Here is a 27,713-nt window from a genome sequence, read left to right as displayed (position 1 = left end):
CACCTCCTGGGAAATTTTCCCCATTGGAAACTTCTCCCTGGCTTTATCCAGGGCCCTGTGGATGCTCCTACAAAGTTTTTCCCAGCCTAATCTTAAATCAATCCTGGCTTTTCAAGTGTGGTCCCAAACAAAACCAATCCGTGGAACACGTCTGAGGAAGGGACACTGTTTAATAAAGTTGGTCTGGACTCTCTCACTCCCCTCCTCCTGCTTTGACTCCTAGACCCTAGTTCCACATACACAAAAAAAAATTATTCCAAAAAGCAAATTATCCTCAAACCCAAATTTTTTGTCCATCACTCCACCCTATAATTAAATCCATGTGTTAGAGAGAAGTGGCTGCTCCTGGTGAGGTGGGAATTGCCTTGTATTCCCAACATAGCTGCCCAGAGGGGAGTAAAACCCCTGACACTGCTGAGTCCTGGGAGGATGCCAGTGGCAGACCACTGGAGCTGTCAGCTCCAGCTCCTGCATAGTCTCATGCCCAAGCACACCCCAGAAATGTGCCTGGGATGGATCCCACCTGCAGACTCCCAGCACTCCTGGACAGGATGTTCCTAGCAAAACCCCAACCCAAGGGCTGGCAGACCTCTGGGACGAGGCAGTGAGTGTGTGTGTGACTGTCTGAGCCTGCAAGGGACAGCTTGGACCCGTTCCCAGTTCGGAGCATTCCTGTCTCCTTATGGCTGATGTTCTCCAGATGTTTTTTGTTGCAGCCTCATGTGGAAACCCTCTGGCCTCGGGGCTGAATCCTGCTCAGCCCTCCACGTTACACCCAGCAGACAGGAGGAGGAGGAGGAAGGGGGTTTTACATCGCTCTATCCACACCATTTATTATATTTAAAGCATGAATCAACCCTGGGATGCACCACAGCTGCCCCAAAAGCGCCTATTCCCATGCCTGCTTATCCTTTTGAACTCTTTTTTTTCCCAAGGAAACACCACACGTGTGACCACCCCCCTCTCCACAAGCCCATCAAGCGCTGTAAAGCAGAAAAGATACGGATACAACCTCTGGCTTAGGAAGTCCCGAAGCAGCAAATTGCCGGAAACCGAGAGAATATAATGTGGAAAGCATTCCCCTGGCTTGGCCCTCGCCTCGCATTCCTGCGGAGCAGCTCCCCCCAGTCCCAGTCAGGGGATGGAGAGCAGCAGAGCTGCACCGTGGCCCTGAGCCAGGAGGAGCTCCCATGCCACTGTGCATGCATGTTCCTTGTCTGTATCGTCCATTCCTGGTGGATTTTGTCGAACCCAAGGACCCAGCTGGTTTCACTCCCTGCCTGCGTCTCTGTCGGGCAGGATGAGGTGTTGGTGGTATCCTAATGGATAAGGGGGATCTGGTTACTCTCCCTCAGGTCTCGGCTCTAGTTTGGTCCCTGAAGTGACGTTCTAAGGCGCCATCCCCAGCAGGGACGTGGGTTTGGCAGCATGGATGCAGCGGGACGTCCCATTCCCGTGCACCAGTCACCGCACAGCTGATGGACACAGTGCCTCCAACAAACCGGTTTGACTTCCCAATAGGAAACTTCCTCATCTACTATTCATAGATATTTTAAGATTCTCCTCCTTTATCGGCCTCCCTCCTCATTCCTCCACACCCCATACATCACTGAGGGTGAGAGCAATCCTGCCCTCTACCCTCTGCCATCTTCCTGAGCTTCCACCCGAGCCCACTTTTCCATTTGCCACCTGTAGTGCTTTCACTTTCACTAAATTCTGGTCTTAGTACTCACTCTTTTTTATGTGGGAGAGAGACTCTGCTCTTCCCTGCAAGCCCACCCTTGTGCCAGTGCTGGCTCCTGCCAGGACAAGGGCACTCAGCCTCAGTGAGGGTCTTTTTCCCAGAGCAGAAGGGTGCAGGCACAGCCCAGTGGTGTTAATGGGGTGAGGCAGGGTCCGGCTGCCTGACGGGAATTCCCGGCTGCTTCCTTGCCTCTCAGGAACCACCTGCATCCTCCAGCAAATGCTCCCTGCTCCAGAAGGCACTTGAAAAGTTTTCCTGACCTCAGTGGTAGGAAAATGCCCAGGACAATCAGGTCTCCATCCTGACAGTGCTGAGCCCAGCTTCAGGCTGTGCCAAACACCCCAAACTGCCAGGGATGTTCCCAGCAGGATCAGTCCCAGCCTGTGCCTCTGAGCCCCACAGCCCCATCTCCCCTGAATGAAGCTTTCAGCATTGCCTGGTGATGTCCAGGTTGGTTGTTTTTGCCTGGCCCATTTTTGATCTGGGGCAGAAGCAGGAGGAAGAGGACGGACCCACAGGGATACAGGTTGTGCTATTTCATCTCCAAGCACCTGCAAACAGGTGCCTGGAGATGCAATTTAAAACCCAGTTTACTTCCCAGCTTGGATGCAAGCAGTGAATTCCCCTTTTCCTACTGGGGCTGGCAGGATCCTGTGCCGCAGCCAAGCCCCTCGGAGCGTGATGAAGAGGAAGAGGAAGAGCTGCAGGGTTTTGGTTGCCACCCAGGAGCAACACCTGCTCCACTTGCTCAGCGGGGCATGATCCTCGGGTGGATGCAAAGGCCGAGGAGAGAGGTGGGAGGTGGGTCAACCTCGGGCGAGCCCTGCCAGAGCAGTTGTCACCGCTTGACTCACAAAGTCATTAATAAACCAAAGCTCCCGGGTAATTGCTGTTATGAGGAAGAGGAAGAGTCTGTGCCGCTCCACCCTGCTCTGCATTGGGCTGGGCAGAGGTAGAACCACGGTGGAAGGGGCGGAGAAGGGGTGTGAGAAAGCAGAGCTGCACCCTGAGCGTGGCACAGTGCCGGTGGTACCGGCTGAGCAACGCCACCGGAGCAGGGAGGGAGCGAGGGAGGCTCCCACATCCCGTTCAGAGGCAGGGATGGGATGGGCACACGCTGATATTTATAGAATCATAAAGTCATTAAGGTTGGGAAAGCGCTCTGTGATCATCCAGCACAGCCATTAACCAAGTGTCCTTGGCTGAGAGGGGACAGGATCCCTCTCACATCAGCTGGCAAGGCCACCCCAGAGACCTCAAGCAAAAGGAGGGGAGAAGGGGAGGCAAGGAGTGGGGAGAGCAAGCAGTCAGGGTGGATGAAGAAGGGAAAAAACAGAAGAGTGGAAAAACAGAAGAGTGAAGTGGATATTTTTCCAGTGAGGGACTGTCTAGGACCTGGAAGTGCTGTGCCATGGGCACTGGGACCAAGGAAGGGGATGATCTGCAGGAACCCAACCCTTCCTCTGCCCACCAGGTCTCCCATCCACAACTCCTCTATGACTGGCCTGGCCAGGCTGGTGACACTGGTGACCACAAAAGAAAGGATGTGGGGGTAGATCAGAGAATCACAGAATCATTGAGGTTAGAAAAGCCCTCTAAGATCATCGAGCACTGCCAATCCCACCACTGACCCATGTCCCCAAGTGCCACATCCACATGGCTTTTAAATCCCTCCGGGGATGGGGACTCCACTACTGCTCTGGGGACCCATCAGGGCTCCACCATCCTTTCAGACAAGAAATTTTCAGAGGAGCAGAAGATCCTGACAGGCTGTGCAAGGCAGTGACAGGGCTGCTGCCACCACTCCAGCCCCCACCAACTGTCCAGGGACACTTCAGTCCCATCCCTGCACTTGTCACCCCGTTTGAATTGGGGTGACAACAGATCTGCCGTGGCATTCATAATCCAGCACTGCCAGAGAGGGATGAGAGGAGAAAGGAGACATCTTCCACCTTCCCATGGGACAGACCCACCCTCCCTTATCACCCCATCTCCGTAAGGTCCAGGCACGCAGCTGGGCTGGGTCACAAGCACCTTCACTCATCCAGTAGGAAAAACAGGATTTTCTCATACATACAGCAAGGTGCTGTTAGAAGGGACACACGGAGCAGGGAGAAATTGAGCAGCACGGTTCCCTCCATGGCCAGAGCTTGGAGATGCATCCCCACACCCCCAGTGTGCTGAATTTGGGTGCCCCCATCCCGCATCCTCCCTCTGCCAGCACGCAGGCAGGAAAAACTCTGCCCATCCAACCTGCCCCTTCCACTGAGGGGGACTTCCTTGGCTATGTCCCCATGCAGGCAGCAGTGCTTCCCAAAGGGAAACTGAGGCAGGGAGGGTGGTGCACCACAGGAGCTGCTCTCTGGCAGTAGATCCTGGGCATAAAGAAATGTCCAGGAGCCCTGGGCCAGCTCTGGAGTCACAATGGACACCCTGCCTTGCCCATGTCCAGAGGGCCGTGGGGCCGGTTTGGGATGTTTTTTATATTCTCTCATCCAGGGCAAGAGGCTGGACATGCCCCAGCTGTGTGTGCTGGCAGCCCAGAAAGCCCCCACGTGCCCTGGGCTGATCCCCCAGCATGGGCAGCAGGGGAGGGGGTGGGATTCTGTCCCTGTGCCCTGCTCAGGTGAAACATCAGGACGTGGAGCTGCTGGAGCCAGTCCAGAGGAGGTCAAAGTGATGCTCCAAGGGCTGAGAGCTGGGAATGGTAGAGCTGGGAATGTTCATCTGGAGATGAGAAGGCTCCAGGGACATCTCAGAGCCCCGGCCAAGGTCCAAAGGGGCTCCAGGAGAGCTGGAAAGGGACTTGGGACAAGAGCCTGCACTTTTCTCGCCAGGGAAAAGGGGAATGGTTTCACAATGACAGAGGGCAGGGTTAGATTGATATTAGGAAGAAATTGCTCCCTGTGAGGGTGAGGAGGGCCTGGAACAGGTTTCCCAGAGAAGCTGTGGCTGCCCCTGGATCCTTGGAAGTGTCCAAGGCCAGGTTGGGAACAACCTGATCTAGTGAAAGCCGTCCCTGACCACGGCAGGGGGGTTGGAACAAGATGAGCTTTAAGATCCCTTCCCACCCAAACAATTCCATGACTCCGTGCCAAGGACAAGGCTCGCACCACTCCCTCCCTTCCAGCTGCAGCTCCAGGCTTTGCCCCGGAGCGCCCAGGGCCGGCCGGCGTGGGAGGAAAGGCAGAACTCGATTTCCGAGCGCATTTGCTTCCCAAATCCGTCCCGGCAGCTGCCGGCAGCGGGACCCCGCGGGGCTCCGCAGCCTCTTCCCAGCACCAGGGCTCCCAGCTCGAGCGTGCCCAGGCGAATCCCTCCCGCGCCGAGCGGGGATTCCCACAGCGGGAACGAGGCTTCACCCAGTGAAAATATCCAGCGGATCGGCTTCCTGCCTCATGGCTCAGGAATCCCGAGGTCAGCGCCGGCGAGTCCTCCCACGGCAGCGCGTCAGGCCGGGAGCACGGGGTGGCATCCCAGTGTCCATCCTGTCACAGCGCCTGGGATCCTCATCCCAGTGTCCCTGCTGTCACAGCAGCCGGGATGTGCATCCCAGTGTCCCTGCTGTCACAGCAGCCGGGATGTGCATCCCAGTGTCCCTGCTGTCACAGCAGCCGGGATGTGCATCCCAGTGTCCATCTTGTCACAGTGCCTGGGATCCTTATCCCAGTGTCCCTGCTGTCACAGTAGCCGGGATGTGCATCCCAGTGTCCATCCTGTCACAGTGCCTGGGATCCTTATCCCAGTGTCCATACTGTCACAGCGCCTGGGATGTGCATCCCAGTGTCCATCCTGTCACAGTGCCTGGGATCCTTATCCCATTGTCCATCCTGTCACAGCACCTGGGATGTGCATCCCAGTGTCCCTGCTGTCACAGCACCTGGGATCCTCATCCCAGTGTCCCTGCTGTCACAGCACCCGGGATGGCATCCCATTGTCCATCCTGTCACAGCACCCGGGATGTGCATCCCAGTGTCCATCCTGTCACAGTGCCGGGGATGTGCATCCCAGTGTCCCTGCTGTCACAGCACCCGGGATGGCATCCCAGTGTCCATCCTGTCACAGAACCTGGGATGTGCATCCCAGTGTCCATCCTGTCACAGAACCTGGGATGTGCATCCCAGTGTCCATTCTGTCACAGTGCCTGGGATCCTCATCCCAGTGTCCATCCTGTCCCAGCACCCCGGATGGCATCCCAGTGTCCCTGCTGTCACAGGCCCTCCACGCAGCCTGGAGAGGGAAGGAAGGGGGAAAAAGAGGATCAGCTTCCCTTGCACGGCCAGAACATCCTCGGGCCAGCAAGTGGCGCTGGCTCTGGGTGACATCCCAGCTCCAGGGTGATGTCATTTCCCCCACAAGTGATGTCGTGTCCATGGGAAAGGGATGGGAATGGGGACAACCGGAGGGGTGAGAGAGCCATGAGCAGAGCGGGACAGTGCCCGCCCGCACACCACCCCCGGTGCCACCTCCTGTCCCCTCCGCGTCACCGCTCCTGCCACCCCATCCATCCCACTGTCACCAAGCTTCACCCCGGCCCTCCTGCCATGCCCTGTCCCCACCTGCACTCGCTGCCACCCCATCCGGTCCCCACTGCCACTTCACGTCCTCAAAGTCAGCTCCTGTCTCCATAGCCCTTGTTCCCACATTCACGCCATATCCCCACTACAATCATTTCCTCTGTCCCCAATGTCACCCGCTGCCACCCTGACAACTTAAGTCTTCACTACACCATCCCCGTCTCCAAAGCCACCCTCCGCCTAGTGTCACTGCATGTCCCCAGTGTCTCTTTATGCCCCCACATATGACCCTCCGTCCCCTCTGTCCCACCCCCGTGTCACCCCCTGTCACCTCCTTTCCCTGTCACTCTTTGTCAGCCCATCACCTCTGTCAGACCCGTCCCCATCCCGTCACCTTCCCCGTGTCCCATCCCGTCCCCGCGTCACTCCTTGTCACCTGCTTTCCTTGCCACTTCCCCGTGCCCCATCCCGTCCCCGCGTCACCCCCTGTCCCCCCCACACCGCTGTCCCCTCCTGTCCCCTCGCCCCGCCCCCCCGCACTCCGGCCCCGCCCCATCAATGCTGTCACCCGTTCTGCGCATGCGCGGTGTGCGCGGGGAAGCCGTGCCCGGCTCCGGGCGGGGCGGGGCGGCTCCATCCGGGTCCTGCCCGGGCCGGGCGGTGCGGGCGGCGCGAGCCCCGGCGGGACAGCGCGGCGGCGGGTGAGTGCGGGGGGCGGGAGCCCCCTGGGGGGCCGGAGGACCGGAACCCCCCCCCTCGAGCGCCCATATGGGGAGCGGGGACCCCCCCCAGGAGACCCCCATGTGGGATGGGACCCCTGCCTGTGCCTTGTTCTGTGGGGAAGGGACCTTTCTCCATCCCCTCTGTGTGCCTGGGATCCCTCCCTGTGCACCCCTCTGTGGGGCAGGGTCCCTCTTGCAGCTCCGCTTTGGGCAGGACCCTCCCTCTGTGTCTTGTTCTGTAGGGAAGGGACCCTCTTCCAGCCCCCCTATGGGGTAGGACTTTTCCCCGTGCCTTGTTCTGTAGGGAAGGGTCTCTCCTCCATCCCCTCTTTGGGCTGTACCCTCTCTCTGTGCCTTATTCTGTAGGGAAGGGTCTCTCCTCCATCCCCTCTTTGGGCTGTACCCTCTCTCTGTGCCTTGTTCTGTGGGACAGGGTCAGTTTTCCAGCCCTCTGTGGGGCAGGACCCTCTCCCTTTGCCTTGTTCAACGGGACAGGGTTCCCTCTCCATCCCCCTATGGATCAGGGGGACTCCTTCCTCAGCAGATCCCATGGAGGACAGGGTCCCTCCCTCTCTCCACAGTCTCCTCTGGGGCAGGGACCTCAACAGGGCAATGGAGCAGTCCCCATGTCCGTGCAGACCCCTGAGGGGACACTCAGGGGGTCTGGGCTGTGCTTTTGGGGTGTCTGGCGGCACTATAGGGCTGTGATAAGGTCCCGCTTGTGGGGCAGAGGGGACAGCCCAGAGCAGGGCACAGCAGAGGCTGGAGCCACGGACTGGGACTGCATCACCCCGGAGGGATGGAGGAGGCGGCTGGGGCGGCACAAAGGGACAGGGGACGTGTCCTCACCCATCGCCATCCTGCCTGGACCCCCTGATGAGGGGGAGCTCCTGGGGTCCCACCCCACGCTCGGCTCAGGGTCCCCAGGTCACTTCTGTTCCCGGTAGCCGCTGGCTTGGAGTCAGACACGTCCCCTGGCTTTCCTGGGGCCGAGACAGGACGCTGCGGGTTCCTTCTGCTTTAAATGAAAACCAAAAAAAAAAAGAAAAACCCACAACCCAAAAAACACCCAGAAATGGGGAAAGCTTCTTTTTTGGAGTTACACTGGGCTGCTGTTCCTGCCTTGCCGGCACGTCCGTACCCTCCCCGAATCCGCCGCTTTGGCAGGGGACGCGCGTGGGACCCTGGGGACTGGAAACCAGCGGGTAAAAATGTACCTCCTGCGGTTTGGGGTTTTGTGGGGTTTTTTGTTGTTGTTGTTGTTGTTTGTTTGCTCAGTTCAGCTTGTCTTTGTCTTCGCCGGGGTGCACGGAGGAGAACACGCGTGGGTCTCGGTCACCCCAGGAGCGGCGCCGGCTCCGTGGGATGTGCCAGCGTGCATGTGCGGGGGTTGCTTTCCCCCCTCCCGTACACACCTTTGGCAGGAGGCTTGGATGACATCTTGCTCTGGCACGCTCCTCGCCTTTGATCTCGAGTTTCCTGCCATGGATAACGTGTTCAGCAACACGCGAGCCCGGCTCCGCAGCTGCCGGGGAGGGCGATGCGGATGCCTCCTCCTCGTCCCGGTTTTCCCCAGCTGGCTCCTGCCTACAGCTCCCGGCTTTCCTTTGTTTCGGGTGCCGCCAGGACGGGCTCTCACAGCCCAAGGATGCTCTGAACAGAGCAAAGCCAAGCACAAAAAGACACCCCCACCCCCCTCCAGTCCCTTTGTTTCCAGGCGTTTGCGGGCTCAGCTGGTTTTTTTACACGGCGGCGTTCCGTGTGCCGAGGCACATAAACCGACTACTCATTGTCGCTATTTTCATTTTTTTTTTTAATCCTATTCTGAGTTATTTGGGTTGCTTTAGTTTGCAGGGAGCACATCCCGGCTGCAGGCTGTGCCGGAGGGATGCGGCAGCTTCCTGGGAACGGGGTGAATTTGCCAGAAGCATAACTGGAACATCTCGTGGTTGTCCTCTGGTGTCCTCCTCGCGTCTCCTCGGGTGAGCAGAGCCATAAGCTCTCGGCACCACACAAATCCGGGATCACCAGCCCTTCTCTTGGGAGAACTCTGGCCCTGGTTTGCAAGACCCGCTGCCAGCAGCAGCTTTGGGGACAGGGAGGTGAACAAAACCCAGGCCCGTGCTCAGCAGTGATGGCTGAAATCAGCCTTTTTGGTTTTTTTCCCTTGACTTTATAGAAAGCAAAATATAAATTCTAGTATTATTATCATCATTAATTTTTAGATCCCTACTGCTGTTTCATTTCCCTCAGGTGTTGGGTTTAATAGCGAAACCATCACCTGAATTCAGTTGAATGCAATCTTTTTTTTTGCGCGACAGATGTACACAAAGCACGTTAAGCGTGTCAAACAGCCCCTGAGTAAATCATGTTGTTTGCTCTATTACTTTATTCATACAGGTTCGATGCTCCAGCTGATGCATCTGGAGTGCTGTGCCATCTGGAGCAAAAATTAAATACAAATTTGGCCCCTGGCCTGGAAAAATAACAACCCCGTGCCCCACTAATAATTGGCAGTGGAAGGATAAAACCCCTGACAGAAGGAACTGCTTGGGGGTAATGTGGAAGGAACCCAAACTGCACTAATTGAGGTACTTAAAACCTATTAAAAAAGGGAAAACAAATGTTTCCAGCCCTGTGTGGCAGAAGCAGGCAGGAGCAATGATGTGATCCCGTTACCAAGTCACGGGGCTGATACTGGCAGATGATGGTCCTGATCCTGAGTGGGTGGAGGTGCGTGTAGTGGTGATTTCCCACATCTCCCAGCATTGCTGCTGAGGGAAATCCCCTCCACAGCCTCCCACTACCTCTGTTCCACCACTGCTCGGCTCAGGCTTGCTAATTTTGTCTCTGTTCACCACGTCTGGGTTGGACACTCCAGGTCTGCTGCTTGGGTTGCTGGCATTGCTGTTTGGTCAAAGGCTGTCTCAGATTTGGGGAGAACAAGATGTGGAAGTGGGCTCAGCTCTGCTGGAACTTACTGCTTGTGCATCCAGTCACCTCCAGGTGTGATTGGAGATAACTGGGATGGATGGATGGACCAGCCATGAAGGACACCTTGGGGTCAGCGTGCTCTGAATGTTGTGGGATCTCTTGGACCTTCAGATGAGGAATACTGTGTGCCACGTGGGAAATAAGATGATGGCTGCTGGTTGCTGCCACTGTTCTTGGCTAGAGAGTGGTTCTGGCCCTGTCCTGGAGGAGAGGCAGGTAATAGGGTTGAGAAGAAGGATTCCATGGCAAGGAAGCAGCAGAGCTGCTCAGGACTGTGGAGCTGAACCAAGCCTGGAGGTTCTACCCAAGAAGAGCTGACTTCCAGCTGCTTTCCTGGACTAAACGATGTGTCAGATTACAGGCGGATGCCCAGCTTTGCTAGGAGGGCTTTTGTGCTTCTGGACCGTCTCTCCAGGTGTTCCCCCTTGGGTCACCCCTCCCAGTGACCTGCTGTCACCTCCACTTGGGCTGTGTGGCAGAAGGCATGTTGTGGATAATTCACTCATAGCCGTAAAACAACACTTGGATGTGGAAAAGGTGGAGAGAGGCACAGCTGGTGCTCATCTCCCGTTCCCACCACCTGCACCTGGAGCCTTCCGCCATGGCATAACATGGCTGAGACGTGGTTCTCCTACCCCTTGCCAGGCTCCTGCTGCACAGTAAACCCAACAAGCCCATCCTTCGGGTCATGGCAGGAGGTGCAGATCCTTCTGGTGGTCCTCAGCCAATTCAGACCGTTGGTGTGGAAGCCTGGAGGGTATTTTTGGGGGTTGAAGCTCGCAGGGTCGCAGCAGTGGTTGGTGTGGCCGAGCTGGGTTTGTTTGTTTTGGTTCCTGCAATCATTCCCCTTAAAACTGAGCGTTGTTGACACAAGATAAGATCGGCTGTCGCAGCCATCCCCTCCCCTGTCACTGTTGCCCTGGAACCGCTCAGACTCGGGTCAGGAGTGGCTGTGCTGGTGTCTCCACCCCGAGTCGCTGACAGGGCTCTAAAGCAGCATCGGTGATGATGTGATATGGGGCTTAACTGCAAGTGAGCCCAGTCATCGCCTGAGCCCGGGGTGCCGCTCACCGGGTTGAGAAATGCCAGCGATCCCGTGGAAAACGCGCTTCAGGAGACGATCTGAGCCCACGTGGCTTTGCTACAGCCATGGGCAGTGGTGATTTTCTTCCTGACCTAGGAGATGGGAAAGCCTTGGCATTGACAGTGGGCTGGAGCAGGGCCTGTTCCTCCATCCTGGGACGCAGCGGTCCCCGCTGGAGATGGAGCTGCCTCATTTCTGGATGCTATTCCTTCTGGAGCAGTAACATGGGCGATGTGTTATTTTTCTACCTGTTTGGCGTGTTTAAATTCCATCAAAGAACAAAAAAACAATCCTAAAGGGTTCCAGCCACATGTGGAGGGCTCCTGTGTCGTGCTCATGAACAGTTGCGGTGCTGAGGGGATGTTGAGAGGAGGTGAGCCCGGCCCTAATGCCAATGTGTGTATGGGCAACAGGAGCTCATGGACCAAATTAACTGGAAGCAGCTGGCTCAGCGTAGCCAAGGGCTGTGAGGTCTCAGGTTGCTCCAATGCCAGAGCTGCAGCTGGATCAGGCTGTGGAAAAAGCAGAGACACCAAGAAACAGGAGGAGTAGAGGTGGCAGGAAGCCTGAGCAGGGATGTCCTGCTTTTTCTGCTTCATCTTCAGGACTGTGAATGTCAGAAGCAAGCGGGAATGACTTCTCCAGGCTTATTTTGGCTTGCTTTGTTTGTGGGTGGGTTTGCAGGACACCGGGACGGCTGACAACTGGAGTTCTCCTGGCTGGGAGGGGGAAAAGGATCTTTGCAGGGGATAATCCTGGAGGCCTTCCCCAATGTTTGAGGGACAGTGTGCTAGTCAGGTCCTTCAGTGTGCTGTCTCCATGGAGGCAGGGAATGGAGATCCACGTGGCAGCACAGCCACAAGGGTTATTGATGTGTTGGAATCCATGAAAGCCCCTGAGAATGGTCACGTAGGAGTTGGGACTTCTCCAAAAAGGTGTTGGGCTTGATAACCCGAGTGAAGTGCACCTGCACCAATGCCCACAGCTTGGTCACCAGCAGGAGAAGGATCTGGAAACCACTGTGCATCAGGAAAGCTGTGACATTGTTGCCAGCACAGAGTCATGTGGGATGACTCAAACGAATGGATTGCTGCAATTCAATGGGGGTAACTTTCCATGATTTACCAGCAGCCCTGGCTAACTGGGAGGTCCCAGCTGGCTGGGAGTGAGCAGAAGTGACACACGGCTACGGCTACGAGAAGGACGGGAAGGAGGATTTGGGGCACTACAGGAGTGTCAGTCAGGTGACCTGTGCTGATCAGCCTCACACATCACCAACAGGGCAATCAAGGTCTGAGGCAGCCAGTGTGAGTTTGTGACAGGTAGGTCCTGCCTGACCAACCCGGTCTCCTTCTATGTCAAGGTGATCTGCTTGGGTGGATGAGGGAGAGGCTGTGGGTGCGTCTCTCTGGACTTTGGCAAGGCCTTTGCCACTGCTTTTTCGTGGAAGGGGCTGGAGTCCCCGTCCCTGGAGGTATTTAAAAGCCGTGTAGAAGTGGCACTTGGGGACACGAGTTAGTGAAGCCCTTTGGCAGTGCTCGGTTAGCAGTTGGACCTCGATGGCCTTAGAGGGCTTTTCCAACCTAAACGATTCCATGATTCTGTGATTTTATTATCCCCTCAGAGGATTAATCCCGCCGCTAATGCAGCTTTTCACTCGCAAAGCGCTTTAGAGGGGAAGTCGCGCCACGAGAGCGCTTGGAGAGAGAAACTGAAAGTGCTGAGCAGGAGGCAGCTGCGCTCCTGATTCCAGCCCTCCCACTGTTGTTCTCCCAGCCTGTGCAGTAGGAGCAGGTTTCCCAGTTTCTTGGCTCACGGGAGTATTTCGGGGAAAATAAGACAGCTCTGTAGCTGTGCGGCTTCCCAGGTGTGGAACCAGGGCATTTCAGCTCTCCCATCGGTCCGCTGAAATCCAGGAGCAGCACGGCAGGTAAGGAAGGCAAATTACTCATCCAAACTGGCTGGGAGGGATCAGAGTCTCCTACCCAACAACTTCAACCACAAGAAATCCAACCGAGGGGATTGAGTGCATCGTGCCTCCCTGCTGATCGGGGCTCTCGGAATTAAATCGTCGGGGTATTGTGAGAGTCAGTGATATTTGCCTGCTCTTTCCACGCAGAGCTTTGTCCCGAGCAGGCAAATATTTCCTCGGCGCTTTAATGACTCCCATTTTGCTATTGTTCCCTGTAAAAACCCGTTGCCAGGCTGGGTTTCCCCCGAGGCGATTTCCTGGCTCCGCTCGAATGCAGCTTCGGGATTGGGCTTTTTCTTTCGCTTTTTAGTTGAGAAGTGTTGGATGAGGACCCGCTGTTTCGCTCTCTCCTGGCGTGTGAGATAAAAGATGAGGCTTTTGGAGGCTGTGGCGGTGGTGGCCATCTGAAGTGGGATGGGATTGTGTGCTGTTGCGTGCTTTGAGGGCTGAATTAATTGGGATGAGCTGGATGGAGCCTGTCTGGTGGTGCTCGTGTGGGTTGCATGTCTGTCAGCTGAGCCCTGCACCCCAGCCTTGCTTGGCATGCTCACCAAAACACCCTCAGCGTTGTGCTGAGAGTTGTTTAGGGGCGGCACTTTGGGAGTAAAAGGAAAAATGGATCATTTTCTCAGCTGTGGCTTTGCCTGAGGGATGCTGAGTTGTCCTGTGCTTCTGACCGTTCTTGGGGCTTCCTCTTTGTATCCTCCTGCTCCTGAAGCATCGTCGCCATGCAGCTGCCAGTGATGCAGCAGGAGGAACAGGTCAAGGAGGTGAAGGGAAGGGCCTGGGATGTGTTGCAGCCAGGTGAGAGGGATGGAGCTGGAGACAAGCCTGACATCAGGTGGTTTATCCCAGCCTTGGACGCTGGGGGTGGGAGTGTTGCAGGAAGTTAGGAGATGGGACTGCATGGGTGCAGGTGTGTTTCCCAAAGCCAAGCAACTATCTGTGCCTAAAGACTAAAAATTATATGGTCCTGCAGAAAAGTGGGCTGGAGAAGAGGGATTCTGCTGCTGTCCAATCAGGCACCTCTAAAAGGAGGGGTTTTAAGACAAGCAGATGAAATTGAGGCCTTTACACTCAGTTTACACTGAGGTTGGAACTTGAGCCTTTTTGGATTTGTTTTTTGGATGGAATTTGAAAGAGGAGAGAAGTAAGCACTGGCAAAAGTTTCATATCTTTCTTAGAAAACTTCTGTTTTCTAACAGAAGTTGCTTTTCCTCTCCAAAGTATCCCCTGAATCCTTTCTGCTTCCTCTAGGTTGGGCTTATCTCAGCTATTGATGTTCTGTGCTGGAATGCCCAACTTAGTGGCAAACCGCTTGATATCTAAACCCAGATTGCGCATTGCCTGCTTCGTCTTCTAAATCAAATAATTTATTCTTCCATGTTATGAATCGCTCCTTGTGAGGGTAGCAGCAGATCCCAGTCTGTTTCCATGAGGGTGCCATATTGCATTTTCCTTAAAAACCCCGGTCCTTGCTGCAAAGCCGTGTAGGTGAAGGCTGCTGCCGAGGCGGGCACAACTTGGGTTTTGTTGCTCAGAGATTTTTCTCTTTTTTTTTATTATTGAAACGATGTTTTCCTAGGCCAGTGCAGAACAAGTCGGGTGGTGGGGATGGATTTTTTTTTTTTTTAGCTGAAGCATCCATTTCCATAGGAGCTGGAGCCCAAAGATGAATAGTGAAGCCTTGGCAGGTTGCTTGCCTGGGATGGGATCCTGTCTTGAGCCTACTGTGGATGGGCTGATAAGGCTTGCCTTGGATACCCACATCATTCCAGACAACCCCGTGCAGCTCTGGGTTGGAAATCCCCATTTTCCACCCCAAAACCAGCCCCGATGCAGATTTCTCTGCGAGGACTCGCTGTGTGGCAGCCGTCTCTGCAGGCTGCTCCGCGCTTTTGTTTACATCTAGTAGAAAACTTCTTAAATTTCCTGGCAAGGGAGTAATTCTAATCCCTTTCAATGAGATCAACGGATTAGTGTCTCAGATGCTTATAAAATTGCGAGGATTAGCCGAGCCTCCCCCCCTATTCTTTCTGTGTCACGTAACGTCATCGCCGTGTTTTAAAAGGGGATCTCTCTGCTGTTACCAAGAGCTGAAGCAATTTCGGGGAGCCTCTGCAAATCCAAGCGTTTAAAAACCACGTCTACATCCTCTCCCTTGCTCCTTCTGAATTTTTGTGCAATTTTTAGGGTGTTTTTCTCTTTTCTTCCAGCATCCCTGGCACCAAACCGCGGTAGCTGTTCAAGCAGATAACGTTGGGTTTGCGTGGCCTGGCTGCGTTGCGGCGCCCGTGCGGGTAAGTAGGGAGCTGAGCCCAAAGTTTTCCTTCACAGAGACTTGCAAATTCCCATCTCGAGAGGACCAGATCCCAAAAAAACTGTGTTGTTTCACGAGTTTGCCCCTCATTTCAAAGGATTTGGGCTTTTGTGGTCCGTCCCCAGCGGGGAATGGCTCTTCTGGGCCGACGGGATGCTCTCACCCCAACTGTTGGGAGCAGGATGAAACTCCACACACCCACATTCCTGCATCCTCTTAATTACAACCTGCACTTTCATTAGGACTTGCTCCCTAAGTGGCTCGCAGGGAGCTGACAGGGAGGAGGGTTTGGTTCAAACCCTGTTGCCTCTTCCCTCAGGGCAGTTTTTAAATGCCTTTTCTCCCGGGTCGATGGCTGCGTGGTCGCTTGACCCATGTGAGCAAAGTGATCCCGAACTGCCGAGCGGCAGGAGCTCGGAGCCAGGAATTCCTGGCCCCGACCCAGTGGAGTTTCAGAGGCGAGCTTTTAAATATATACAAAGACAAGCTCATAATTTCCACTCTACTAATGAGGCCATGGCGTTTTCATTGAAATGTGCCAATAGGCGCCGCGGTGGTATTTTAGCAGCCTTGTACTGTGAATCCAAATGTGATTTAACATGGCAGCCCCCGCGGAGCCGAGGAAAACCGGCTCCTCCCGCCGAATTTCAACGGTGCTGCTCAGCGGCACTTCCCAAAAAATCCCCTCGGTGGTGGGACCTCTCCTTGTGTTTCATCCCGACAAAGTTTCCCCGCCCTCACTTTGGTGAAGGTGGGAATGGGTTGAAAGGGGATATTTAGGAGGGGAAAGTCTTAATTTAAAGCCTGGGTTTAACAGATGTGTGGCTGGCTGGTGCGAGGCGGCGATTTAATAACTGGGCTGGCCAGAAGTATCATTAAATTGTAGTAAAAAAAATGGAACGTGAGCGCTCCAGACATCGTGTTCTCTCTTGACCTTTAAAAAGCCACTCGAAGCTGCCAGCCTGCTCGTTGCTAAGCCACCTCCTTAGAGCCACTCATATATTTTTCCCTTCCAGTAGGCGATTCAGCACCCGGGGATTTGTGGAGATCCAACAGTAAACTGTTACACGCCTGAAATTCCCACTGGTGGTTTTTAGCTTTGTAGCCTTGAAGCATTCGGGAAATATTTAGGAGGTTTCATTCAGTCAGCTGCAAGAAAAATGTCAGTCTTAAGTAACTCTCACAAGAGGTGTTTAGTTTGCTTTTTTTTTTTTAAAAGAAAAACTAACAAAAAAAAAGTCATGCATCAGCAGCACAGCTGTAAATTGGGGTTTTGCTTATTTAGGGCTCAATTTATGAGGGAACCCCTTAAGAAGCAGCATCCCTGGACAAAGGATGGGCTGGTGATGTTGAAAATTTACACCTGGCTGTCCATCACCTCCTGGTTACAGACCCCTGGGGTATGGGTCCACCTAGATTTTAGAATCACAGAATCATGGAATGGTTTGGGTTGGAGGGGCCCTTCAAGACCATCTCATTCCACCACCCTGCCATAAGCAGGGACACCTTCCACTACACCAGGTTGCTGCAACCTGGCCTTGAATATTTCCAGGGACAGGGAGCACACAACCTCTCTAAACAACCTGTGCCAGTGCTTCAACTAAGGTCCCTTCATTTTCTGTATCCCACTAAGATTCCAGACCACAATTCCAGGAGAAGAGGGAAGAAGGATAATATCCCATGGCATCACCCTCGGTGCTGAGACTCTGTGACAGAGGAAGGGATGCATTTGTTGTTTGGTGAGGTTTCTCTCCAAGCACTTCACTTGGCTGTGCAACTCTGGCTCTGGAGAAGTTCCATTTTCCATCTCCAACTATATTTTGAGGGGTTTTCCATCCTTGCAGCCACCTTTCTTGTGCCAGTCCCATAGAGGTGAAGCAGTTTTTGTTCTGTTTCCGTATGAGTTCCAGGAGGTTTTTTTGCTGGGCTCTAGAAGTGTTGTAAAACCATCCCAGTCTCTGTTGGCGAGGGAGAAGGAATGATAAAAAAAATACTCCCCTAAATCCCAGTACTTGCATCAAAGCCAGGAAAGGGTGGACTGAGTGTGCAGCTCATTTTTTGGAAGTATTAGGAAAAATTGGAAACGGCAGTGACATGGCATTGGTGTGAATTCCCAGCAGGGGGGGGTTTGGGATTGTCTGGGTTTTTCTGAAGCATTTTTCAGGCTGTCAGGATTGTAAAATACAAACCTGGCCAGATCAAAGTGATCCTGGGGGAACGGCTACTCCATGGGATTTGTTCAGGGACTTCTTTCCTAGTATCCAGTCACCAGCTTTTTCAGTCTTCTCCATCCAGCCACCTCTTCTTCTTAATTTTTACCTCAAATATAAACTAAAAGGATGCACAGAGTGCATTCCTGAGGACTGCAACCCAGGATCCGGGAGCAGACAGCAGCAGCATAAAGAGGAATTCTTCCCTCTCTTGGCCTCATGCTGCTTTTCCACCAACAGGCTTTACAGCCATTTGGATCCCCTTTCAGATTATGCCCCCCTTCCCAAAAATCCATAACCTAGCAACCTTATTTAGTGTAAACGAGATCATTCTGCTTTCCTGTTCCCAAACTGTGCTTGGCTCCTCTGACTGCCTTTATAGGACGGCTGCTGGCAGCTGTGATCCCATCCCTGGTCCAGGGTGCTCGTCTCCAGCAGGATTTCGTAGGATTATTGATCACTGCATGTTGCACTGATAATTTATTTTTTTTTCCCCCTCATTAAAGGAGCTTAGGAAATGGGGGAAGAAAAAAGGGCTTCAGGAAGTTGTTTAATCCATCTGCTTCTCAGTATTAGAGTGGAGAGGGCAAGTTACTCTTTGGCTCCATTGAAAGTGATTGGTCTTGGTTCAGCCTGAAGACGACTTGATCCAAGTGGGATTTTTTTTTTCTTCCAGATGTGATATTTTGGGAGTCCCCAGTGCTTCCCACAGTTCTGTGTCATCACCCAGGAATTTTCAAATTCCCTGGAGTGTTTAACACCAATTTCTCTGCTCTGACCCTTCAGCTGCGTAGGCTGAGCGTTTCTCATGGAGTTTCCAATTTGCATTCCCCAAGGAACCCGTTCATTGGGGAGCACTGCAAATGAGGAAAAGCAACCACAAATGAAGGTGGAAGATTATTCCCGCTTGCCTGGGTTCTCAATGCTCTTTTTGGGCTAAAATACACCCAAATTTAATGTGTGTCCCACCACCATCAGTCCATAAAAGGAAGCGGTGGCTCCTGCCTTCTGTTTTCACCTCAGGAGTACAAAGAAGGCTGGGGGCAGGAGGAGGCAGCAGCACATCCTTTCCCACCACGCTTTTGGGAGGAAGAGTGAGCTCACCAGGTCGTGACGTTGGAGTGCATGTCAGGAAAAGGGGGGAAAAAAATAATTACAAATCCCCAAGGCCAAAGGGGAAAAATTCCTCAAGTGTTATTTCATCTCCGAGCAGTGAGTTGAGCTGTCCTTGGGCAGCTCGTGTGAGCCTTTCCGAGAGAGGCGCTGCCAGGTCTGCTTCAGACCCTCCTGGGAAGTGATTTCCACCTCTCATTCCTGATGGGAGCTCAATCAGGGCTCTCCTCCAAGCTCTGCTTACCCCTCCTCCAGACTGTATTAAATAGCGCTATTGATTTAATTTTTTTTTTCTATTTATTTTTGCCTGTTTTCCTGGAACTTGCAAAATCAGCCCTGAGCAAACCTCTGGTTTGCTTTTCCAACGGCGCTGGGAGAAAAAAACTTGACTTTACAGTGGGTGATGGGAGCTGCAGCTGACCCATTTCTGCATGTTTCTCTGCCAGTGGTAGCAAAAACATTTTCCCTCTTAAAGGTTCTCTTCAGTTTTAAAGTTCTGGGATTTATTGTTTCTTAAACTGTCTGGAATCAGAAGGCCTTGCTGGAAATTGCAGCATTACGGTCATGCCGCCGGATGTTGCTTTCCTTAGACTTTCCTATTTTTTTCCAATTGCTTTGTCGTGTTGTCACATCGCTTGCTGGGTCCCCTGCCCAGAGGCAGTGGAGAGGGTTAAGGTTTTGTCTTTGGTGTCAGCCAGCTGGGGAACACAGCCAGGAAATTTCCTGATTCCAGTTCAAAAAAAGCATCAGATCCGCTCTCAGGGAGGAGGGATCAAAGGTCTGAAGCACTTCATGCTTGGAGGTCAGTTTGGTTCCTTGGATGTCCAGGCACGCAGCAAAATCCCACCACCACCCCCAAGCCTGCATGCAGCCAAAATGGGTGAAACAAATGGGTTTTTGTACTGTTTGACGCCCAGAAGTTCTTTCTGTTGCCGTGACGGTGCCGCATCACCCCAGCCGAGCTTTGCTGGATCCCGGTATAACTCTGCCTGTGGCATGAGGGACCTGTTGGGATGTTCCTTCTTCCCTGCACATTAATCCCACTAGTCAGTAACCTTGCCAAGCCTTGCACCATCTCTCACGCTCCTCCATTCTGTGCCAGGTTTGTGGAGTGAAGGATCTGGGCCAGGTTGGATGCCCGGAGCTGGCGCTGGATGCGGCATCCCCACGGTAGCATCGTGGCTCTTTGAAATTGCATCATGCCAAGAGCCTTTGTTTTCCCCCATGCTCAATCCCATTGTTCCCTGGTTTTGGACAGCAAACCATCACTCCTGGCTGGAGCAGCACTGACTTTTTCCCCCACTCCGTGCCAGGCAAAGGTGAGGCAGCTGTGTGGCATCTCTGGGGCGACGGCGATGCCGGTTTGGGGCTGGCTCTGCAGCTGCCTGTGATTTTCCCATCGCCACGCTGCGGATCTTGGCACTGGACCAGCTCCAGAGACGGAGCTGAAGGAAATTCCTTCCAGCTGCTTGAGGTCAGGGCTTTGCTTTGCTTTTGGGGTCCACGAGGGGGATTTTTTTGCCTGCAAGTACAATGAGGGTGTCTCTGACTGCTGCTTCTTAACACATGGAAGAATCTTTTTCTTTTAAATATTATCCCGTTAGTCATAGCCATTGAATAACCTTCCTCTTGTAGAATCATTCCATGGAAGAATACCCTGCTTTGCAATACAACTTAGGCTGTTTCAGAAAGGTCTTGTCAGCTGCTCCCAGTTTAACTTTCAACCGAGTTAATAACGCTTTTGGTTAAACCTGTCTGAAACACGTTGCGAAACGCCTTTGAAACTCGAGACGCCGTTCACGCCCGCTTGAAACCTTTCCCATCGATAAAATATTTCAGCTTGGAGTTTGGCCACGGCTTAGCCTTCACTTTTCCCTGAGATTCGTGATTTCTGTGTCTGGCTCCGCTGGGTGTTTGAAGCTCCGTGTTTCCTGGAGATTGGTTGGCTTTGCCAGCCTGGTCGGTGGGACGCCCGGACCACCAGCTCCTTTCAGTTTCCACAGTTAATGGCTGAGGAGATTCAGTCTGAGTTTGCTTTGAACCCCTGTGGAGAAAGTTGTTTGTCTTGAAAACATAAAGTAAATCCCTCTAAAAGCAGGAGTTTATTTACAACAGCGGAGGCAGAAGCCACCGCTCCACCCAGCATGTGGGCTGTATTTAGGTGTGAGGATGCATGGCCCCTTTATGTACTGATGTTATAAATAAATAATAATTTTATTTTTTTAAAGGACAAACAGCTCCTTTTAATCAGAAAAACCCCACGAAGGAGCACGCAGTTCAAATCCATGTGACAAAGCAGCAAGAAAGCAAAAATCTACAGCTTTCTGCCCATGGCGTTACTTAAAAGTGGCACCCCTGCTGTCACCCCCTGGCTTCAGGGACCACAGCTCTGCCTCGCTCCCCTCCTCCTCCCTGCCTCAGTTTCTCTGCCTGTGAGAAGACAACTGCATCCTTTATTAATCCCTGCGGGATCTCCTGAGGAATGCTCTGGCTACGAGGTTGGCCCCACGTATTAAGGGCTTGCTGTGGCTCTAATGGGAATTAATTTGGGACGTGGCTTGGTGAAGTTTACCTTTCACAGCCCAGCTGTAATCAAAGCGCGGCCACTCAGGAGCCCAGGCTGACCTGTAACGCCCCTTTTCTGGCTGCTCGATGGGCCATTAACCAGCGCTTGGCTTTTAATTAAAGCTGGGTTTTGTCCTCCTTGGAAAAAGGTGGATGTGCTTGGCCCCACGTAGCCGAGTTGGAGGGTGGAAGGAAGGAAGGAGATGTGGAGCTCAGGTTGTTCTGCCATTTGTGGCTCTCTGCATCCCAGGACACCATTGTTCTTTTGTTATTTTTCATGGAATCACGGAATGGTTTGAGTCGGAATGGACCTTAAAGACCATCCAGTTCCACCCCCCTGCCATGGACAGGGACATCTTCCACTGTCCCAGGTTGCTCCAAGCCCCATCCAAGGTGGTCTTGAACACTTGCAGGGATGGGACAGCCACAGCTTCTCTGGGCAACCTGTGCCAATGCCCCTTTTTCCATGTGCAGACTGTGTCCCCCACCCCAGGGATTTCAGGGGCCATGGATGCCCCACAGGCCTCATCTCCTTGCTCTGTGATGCCGTGACCATGGAGAGAGCAACAGGGAGGCTTTTGTTCTGCACCAGAAACTTTTCATCCTTCTTTATGGCTCTTTTTTTATTTCTTTTGGCTGCACCCTTGCAAATCTGAAACAGCTTAAAGTGCAGTTCCTCCCCCCGACTCCCCTTAAAAAAAAAAAAAAAAAAACAAAAACCCAAAGCTCGGCTGCTTGAAATCATCAGATTTCACTGGAGTCTTTTAAAGTTAACAGTTTCCTGGATCCTGGGCAGACTAACTGATTTTTCCCCTTTAACCTCCGTGTTTTTTGCTGTAACGTTTCTCAGCTGTTGGCAGCAGGAGGGAGGGAGGACCAGGGCAGCTCCAATGTGGAAGAGGTTATTTCACACGGGGGTTGGATGAATCTGGTGTGGGATTCCCTGGATTAGCACCACAGGGGACGGAAGGCTTGTCCCCAGGAGGCTGAGTCCCCACAACATGGCTGGCAGGTAGGTCATGGCTGCGTTCGTGACCCCCTTTTGGGACAAAATATTAGGGAAATGTTTCCATTGGCAGAGGATGGCGAGATGCTGGGGGTTGGTCTGAGCTCTGTTTAAGCTGACTGTTTATTTGCTGAGGGCTGTGATGGTTTCTGGCTGTGCTCATGGATGTGGGGACTGGCGGAAGAGCAGCCCAGCTCAGGTGCATACAGGCACGAGGAATTTTTCTGGCTTGATGGGATTTGCTGCCCCAAATGCGTCCTTGGATGTTCCTTACCCACGGAATCTCTTAGTGGGATCGCTGAGAGGAGCATCACGAGTTAAAAGAGTTGTAAAGGAAAGAACAGCGACAGTCCAGTGCTGGTTGGTTTTGTTGCTTGTCCTCCAAGAGCTGTCTCTCCTTCCTTGCAAAAAGTCACCTGGAGCTTTCCCCACTCGGAGGACGTTTCTCTCGGGCGGTTGAGGAGCTGGAGGCAGCCAGCCTTGGCCAAAGGCAGGGATTATCAGCACGAGCCCAAGGGCCAGGTGCAGCAGCTGAAACATCCTCCTGCCACCAGTGAGACCGAGGGGAGCCCCTGAACCGTCCCAAATCCCTCTGACCCAGCGGGACTGAAACCCAAACCCAGCCCTGCGCTGCCGAGCTGCGCATTAACTCCGCCGGAGCTGGGAACAAAGGTTTGGGGGCTGGATTTGGGCTTTTTTTTTTTTTTTTTAATTTATTTGCAAAGCAAACGAGCTCAGCTGAGCGGAACAGGCGTCGGTGGAGGAGCGTGAGCTGCCGGGTGGTTGCTGGGCTATAAAATCCCATCCCCACCAGCGCTGGCAGGGGGATGTGCCGGCTCCCCGAGCTCTCGTAGCGTTTCCACGTTGGCCGGGAGAGGTTCTGAACATGCGTGTTGGTCTCTGGAGGCTTTAATCAAATCCAGGCTTTACCAGAAATCGCCTCGAAACTTCCAGCGAGCTGAGGAAGCCGAAAGCAGCCGGAGCAAGGAGGCTCCCGGGCGGGTGTTTGGGGCTGGCAGGGATGTTGCCTTCGGCGAGGGGATAGTCCCGGTGAGGCAGCCGGGATGAGAGGTGAGTCTGCCCCCCGGGGGAGGTCAGAAGAAAGCTCGCAGCGTTCAGCAAAAAGACGGGTTTTAAGGGTGAAAGGAGATTTGGGAGCGAGGATGCTGCTTGGAGGGACACTGGGATTTTGGAGCATCGCTCCCTGGCATGTGTGGGTTCAGATCCTGTGGTTTCCCCACTGTCTTCCCACCCTGTGCAAATTACTGCGCCGTGGAAAACTCCCCGCTCCAGGGGAGGGTTTTGTTATCCCTCGGTGATTTTATTTAGGAAACAGGGCTCAGACTGCAGGTACTTTCCTTGCTTGTAAAACTTGGTCGCACGTTGCTCTCCCGTGGGCAGGAGGGAAAACAAGGTGTATTTTTAACTTCCTTTTCTGAGCTGGGGGCAGGGGAACTTTATTCCTGGGCAGCAACGGTTGTGATCATCTGAGAGCAAACGGTTCCGAGAATGATAGGAAGATAAGAGATAATAAATAAGTGCAATTAAAATCCTGGGGGAAAAGATTTGCTGGAGTCGTTATCCCAGACAGCTGCTTGGGGTTTAATTGGGGCTCTCCAAGGGGAGGGAGGTTTTGGTCACGGGTCCCAGACGTGGGACATGACAGCCAAAATTGCTGCCTCTTCCTCTTGGCCGTCGCTGGCTGGTGCCTCGGGGCTTTCCTGGGGGGAAGGAGCCTGGGGCTGTGCTGAGGGCTAAAGCTGAAACCTGCAGAAGTGCTCTGAAACCACCAAACCTGCGTCTCAGATGGGAAAAACAAGCAAAGCCTCCTTTCCAGAGTCCATAGTCTCCCCATGATATCTGTCAGCGGCACTGCTGTGTGCCCTGGGAGTGTCCTTGTCCTCTTCCTTTTCATCTTTGATTATTTTGGGAGGGACTTTCCGTGGAATGAGGAATCAGTCTTAGAAAGCAGTGGAGGGGAAGGGAAGGCAAACTTACCTTGCTCCAGGGCTTCCTGTCTGCTTTCAGTATTTTTACCGAGTTACTGTGAGGTTTGGGGGATGCTGGCTGCAGCTGGGGCCGCTTGGATGCAATTCCCACCGTCCATCTCATCCAGTGTTTAACTCGAAGGATGATGTGTGAAAGGAAAGGAGCTGGAGGAGAAAGGAAAATCCCAGACCCAACTGATCCAGCCCTGCTTTGTTTTCAAGGTTACCAAAATGGGAACTTGGTTTTGGGCAAGGAGGTGGGGATGAGTGAGAAGTCATCTCCAGCCCCCTCCACGTCCATTGAAGGCACCACTGGTCTGCAAAGTGCATCCCTAAGGAATGTCACATCCCTGTGTTTTCTCCCTGTCTCCACAGCCTACCCATGAGCTCAGACTTCCAGCACTACAGTTTCAGGATGCCGAACATCGGGTTCCAGAACCTTCCTCTCAACATATACATCGTGGTTTTCGGCACGGCCATCTTCGTCTTCATCCTCAGTTTGCTCTTCTGTTGCTACTTGATCAGGTAAGGGAATGTTGTAAGGGAACATTCCCCAAGAGCTTCTCTGTTTCCAGGTCTATCACTGATGCCTCCATCCCAAAAAGAGGACGGCAGCACCTTATTTCCTTGGCAGCACCAATTTCCTTGACACATCTCATGTCAACCTGGTGTCCCACAAAGCAGTCACGTTATCCACTTAAAACCAGGAGACTGACATTTGCTAAAAAAAAAGTATGGAATTGTGGTCAGCTTCTCAAAAAAAAACCTGGAAAGGGACGTTTTACGCTCCCTGCTTTCTGCTTAATGTTTCAACACATTTCCCTCTGTAATGAGTAACCCTTATGCTGCGTGCCTGAGGAATGTTTAATACCTGCTCTGTTGGTTATTGAACACAAATTGCTCCTTCAACAGCACAGTTTGGAGATTAATGATGCAGAGTTGATGTGTTAATCTGAGCGACGGGGTAGCGGGACAGCAGGGTTAAAGGTTGTTCCGATTTGGGGCTTGTTTTAATGATTTTATGGGCCACTGGGGAGATTGTTTGGCTGCTGATTGAGAGGAGGAACTCTCCCTGGCGTAGGGAAAATGAGTCAAGTGGGGAAAAAAGCGCGGTGCCTGAGAATCGAGGTGGTGATGGAGATGAGTTGTGTTGATAACCCAGGATGGGGGCTGACTGTGCTTCGACCTCTGCCTGGGAGCAGAGGTCATCGCTCTGCCAGCAGTGGCAGCCAAAATTCTGCGATCCCAGGGCTCTCCTCTCCAGCTTTTTCAACCCCTTTCCTTCCCTTCTGTCTTTCTAGCTGGCCCCAGCTCCCTGCAAGCTGTGCATCCATCACCTCCCTTCCCTGTGTTCCTGTAAAACAGGTACCCAGGCTCTCCTTGCACCACAGCAGCCAGTCCCACCAGGTTATCTATCCAGAGGGTGCTAAAAATATTTTACCCTGCTCTTGTAGACCAGGGAAGTGAGACTTCAATGTCAACCTTCTAAATACTTGATCATTTCCACCCATTTTCAGTTCTGTATGAAGCAAGACCTCATAAAATATGCAGATGAGCCCAAACCTAGGTTTACCGAAGGATGATTGGGGCATCATATCTTAATTTTTTTTTTCCCCCCCACAATTATGAAAATTGTGTTTTAAAGGTGTTTGAAAATAGACCAGAGGTGTTCAGAGGGCTCAAGGACTTGTTTTGCTCAGGTGGAGCTTGAGTCTATATGGCTCACTTAGAAAACTGAAGAGGTGTTTGGACTTTGAGAGTATTTTCCTGGGCACTCGCTGGGTGTGTTATGCCCCAAAGAAGGAATAACAAGGAGTAATGTCTGGGAGGTCAAGCCAGAAAATCTTTAAATTTAGAAGCTGGAGGCGTGTTGTAAGAGAGAGAGGGTGAGTAACCGGTGAGAGAAGCCAGCAAGGAAGTGGCAAGTGCTCCTTCTCTTCACGTCTTTAAATCAAGACCTTTCTGGACGAGACGTTTTGGCTCCTGTTCCTGAGGTGCCATTTAGCAACCCATGATAGATGGGGAGTTGGATTAGGTCACCCAGTGATCCCTTTATAGCCCAAAACCCTAAAGAGACTCTACAAATGGCTCTGCAGCCCTCCTCCCTCAGCTCTTTTATTGGCAGAGCAGAACCAAAACAGGATCCTGCAGCCCCCACTGGGGAGGGTTTTGCTGTGCCGGTGTCCCGGGAGCATCCACCTCCACGGAAGCCGCTCTGTAATCTCAGCTCGTCTGGGATATAAAAGTCTGAGTTTTGGTGGGGTTTGGGAAGCATTGTAGGTGGACAACAGGATGAGAACCACCCACCTGCCAGGGCAGAGAGACCAGCAGAAGGGCAGGGTGGTCCCCTCCAGAGCTCCAGGGCTCTGCTTCCATCCGTGGGGGTTCTGTGCAGGTAGCAGCAGCTCCTGGTTTTCCCATAGGTGCAGCATCAACACCGCCCTTCCTCTCCCTCCTTTTCCCATAACTCCACATCTCCAAACAGCTGGCAAGCACCAAGCAAGGCTCATGACACAGCCCTGGTTCTCATCTCCTGCTCTGAATCAGAGCAGCCCCGGCAGCTCTCCCTCATCCCCAGCTGGGGAGGCATCCGGAGTGTGGAAGAGCCAACATCGAATATATTCACCCCAAATCACAGAGCTGATGGCATTAAATAAAAGATGTGCTGGGGAAGGAGAGGACATGGGCTGTGCTTTGCAGCTGTGTCAATACAGGCTGTGCTGCCCTCTCCAAGTGCAGGAGAAATGACATTTTTAATTGGATTGGCTCAAAACAGGAGTCCAGTAGGAATTTCACAACAAAAATCATCATTGCCTGTGCGCTGTTCAGGTGAACCTCGAGCTCTTCTGGTGCTGCAGAACACTCAGGTCAGAGCTCAGGTCCCTCAAGGCTGCTGCCTCTGCTCTGCAAAATTACAGATAAAAAAGGAAGAACAAGGAAATGAGATTTTGCAGGCAGCTGGTGGTGTCTGATCTCTGGTGAATTAATGAAAGGGATAAACTCGTGTTGCCTTTGGTCCCATAAAACCCAGTGCAGGAGGATGCTGAGCTGAGCAATGCCACCCTTGCTGTGGCTCCAGTATGCAGCATCCTCCCTCTGTGCTTTGCTGGGGATCATCCAGGGCTCATCCCTGCCCAGCCTGGAGCTGCAGAGTACACAGCCCCTAAAAAGCCTTTTTTTTTAGGGCTGTTTTCTTCTTCATTCAGACCTGCCAGGATCCAACACAGTGGTTGGGTTTTGTGTTCAGAGAAAGGAATGGAGCTGGGGAAGGGTCTGGAGCACCAGGAGCAGCTGAGGGAGCTGAGGGGGCTCAGCCTGGAGAAAAGGAGGCTCAGGGGGAACCTTGTGGCTCTGCACAACTCCCTGACAGGAGGGGACAGCCGGGGGGATTTGGGCTCTGCTGGCAGGGAACAGGGACAGGAGGAGAGGGAACGGCCTCAGGCTGGGCCAGGGGAGGTTTAGATTGGATATTGGGAAA

General features: G+C 53.1%; 1 protein-coding gene across 8 annotated transcripts in view; it reads left to right on the top strand.

Moving 5' to 3' along the window:
- The first annotated feature begins 6,917 nt into the window (after positions 1-6,917).
- Positions 6,918-27,713, top strand: part of RNF24 (ring finger protein 24) — a 29,424-nt gene continuing 8,628 nt past the window's right edge. Inside the window, exons 1-4 of one of the 8 annotated variants that reach the window (XM_058420811.1) lie at positions 8,831-8,965; positions 9,384-9,574; positions 15,250-15,333; positions 24,611-24,760. In XM_058420811.1, coding sequence (XP_058276794.1) covers positions 24,618-24,760 — 143 coding nt within the window. In that variant the 5' untranslated portion in view covers positions 8,831-8,965; positions 9,384-9,574; positions 15,250-15,333; positions 24,611-24,617. Of the gene's footprint in view, positions 6,963-8,830; positions 8,966-9,383; positions 9,575-11,787; positions 12,384-12,880; positions 12,992-15,249; positions 15,334-22,118; positions 22,254-23,075; positions 23,319-24,610; positions 24,761-27,713 lie in introns of those variants that run through there. The other 7 variants (XM_040065756.2, XM_040065758.2, XM_040065759.2 and 4 more) reach the window with 7 other exon arrangements.

The sequence above is a fragment of the Hirundo rustica genome, chromosome 5 (genome assembly GCF_015227805.2).
Source record: "Hirundo rustica isolate bHirRus1 chromosome 5, bHirRus1.pri.v3, whole genome shotgun sequence".
NCBI lineage: Eukaryota > Metazoa > Chordata > Aves > Passeriformes > Hirundinidae > Hirundo > Hirundo rustica.
Note: the sequence above shows the minus strand (reverse complement) of the source record. Positions and strands in the feature narration are given on the sequence as shown.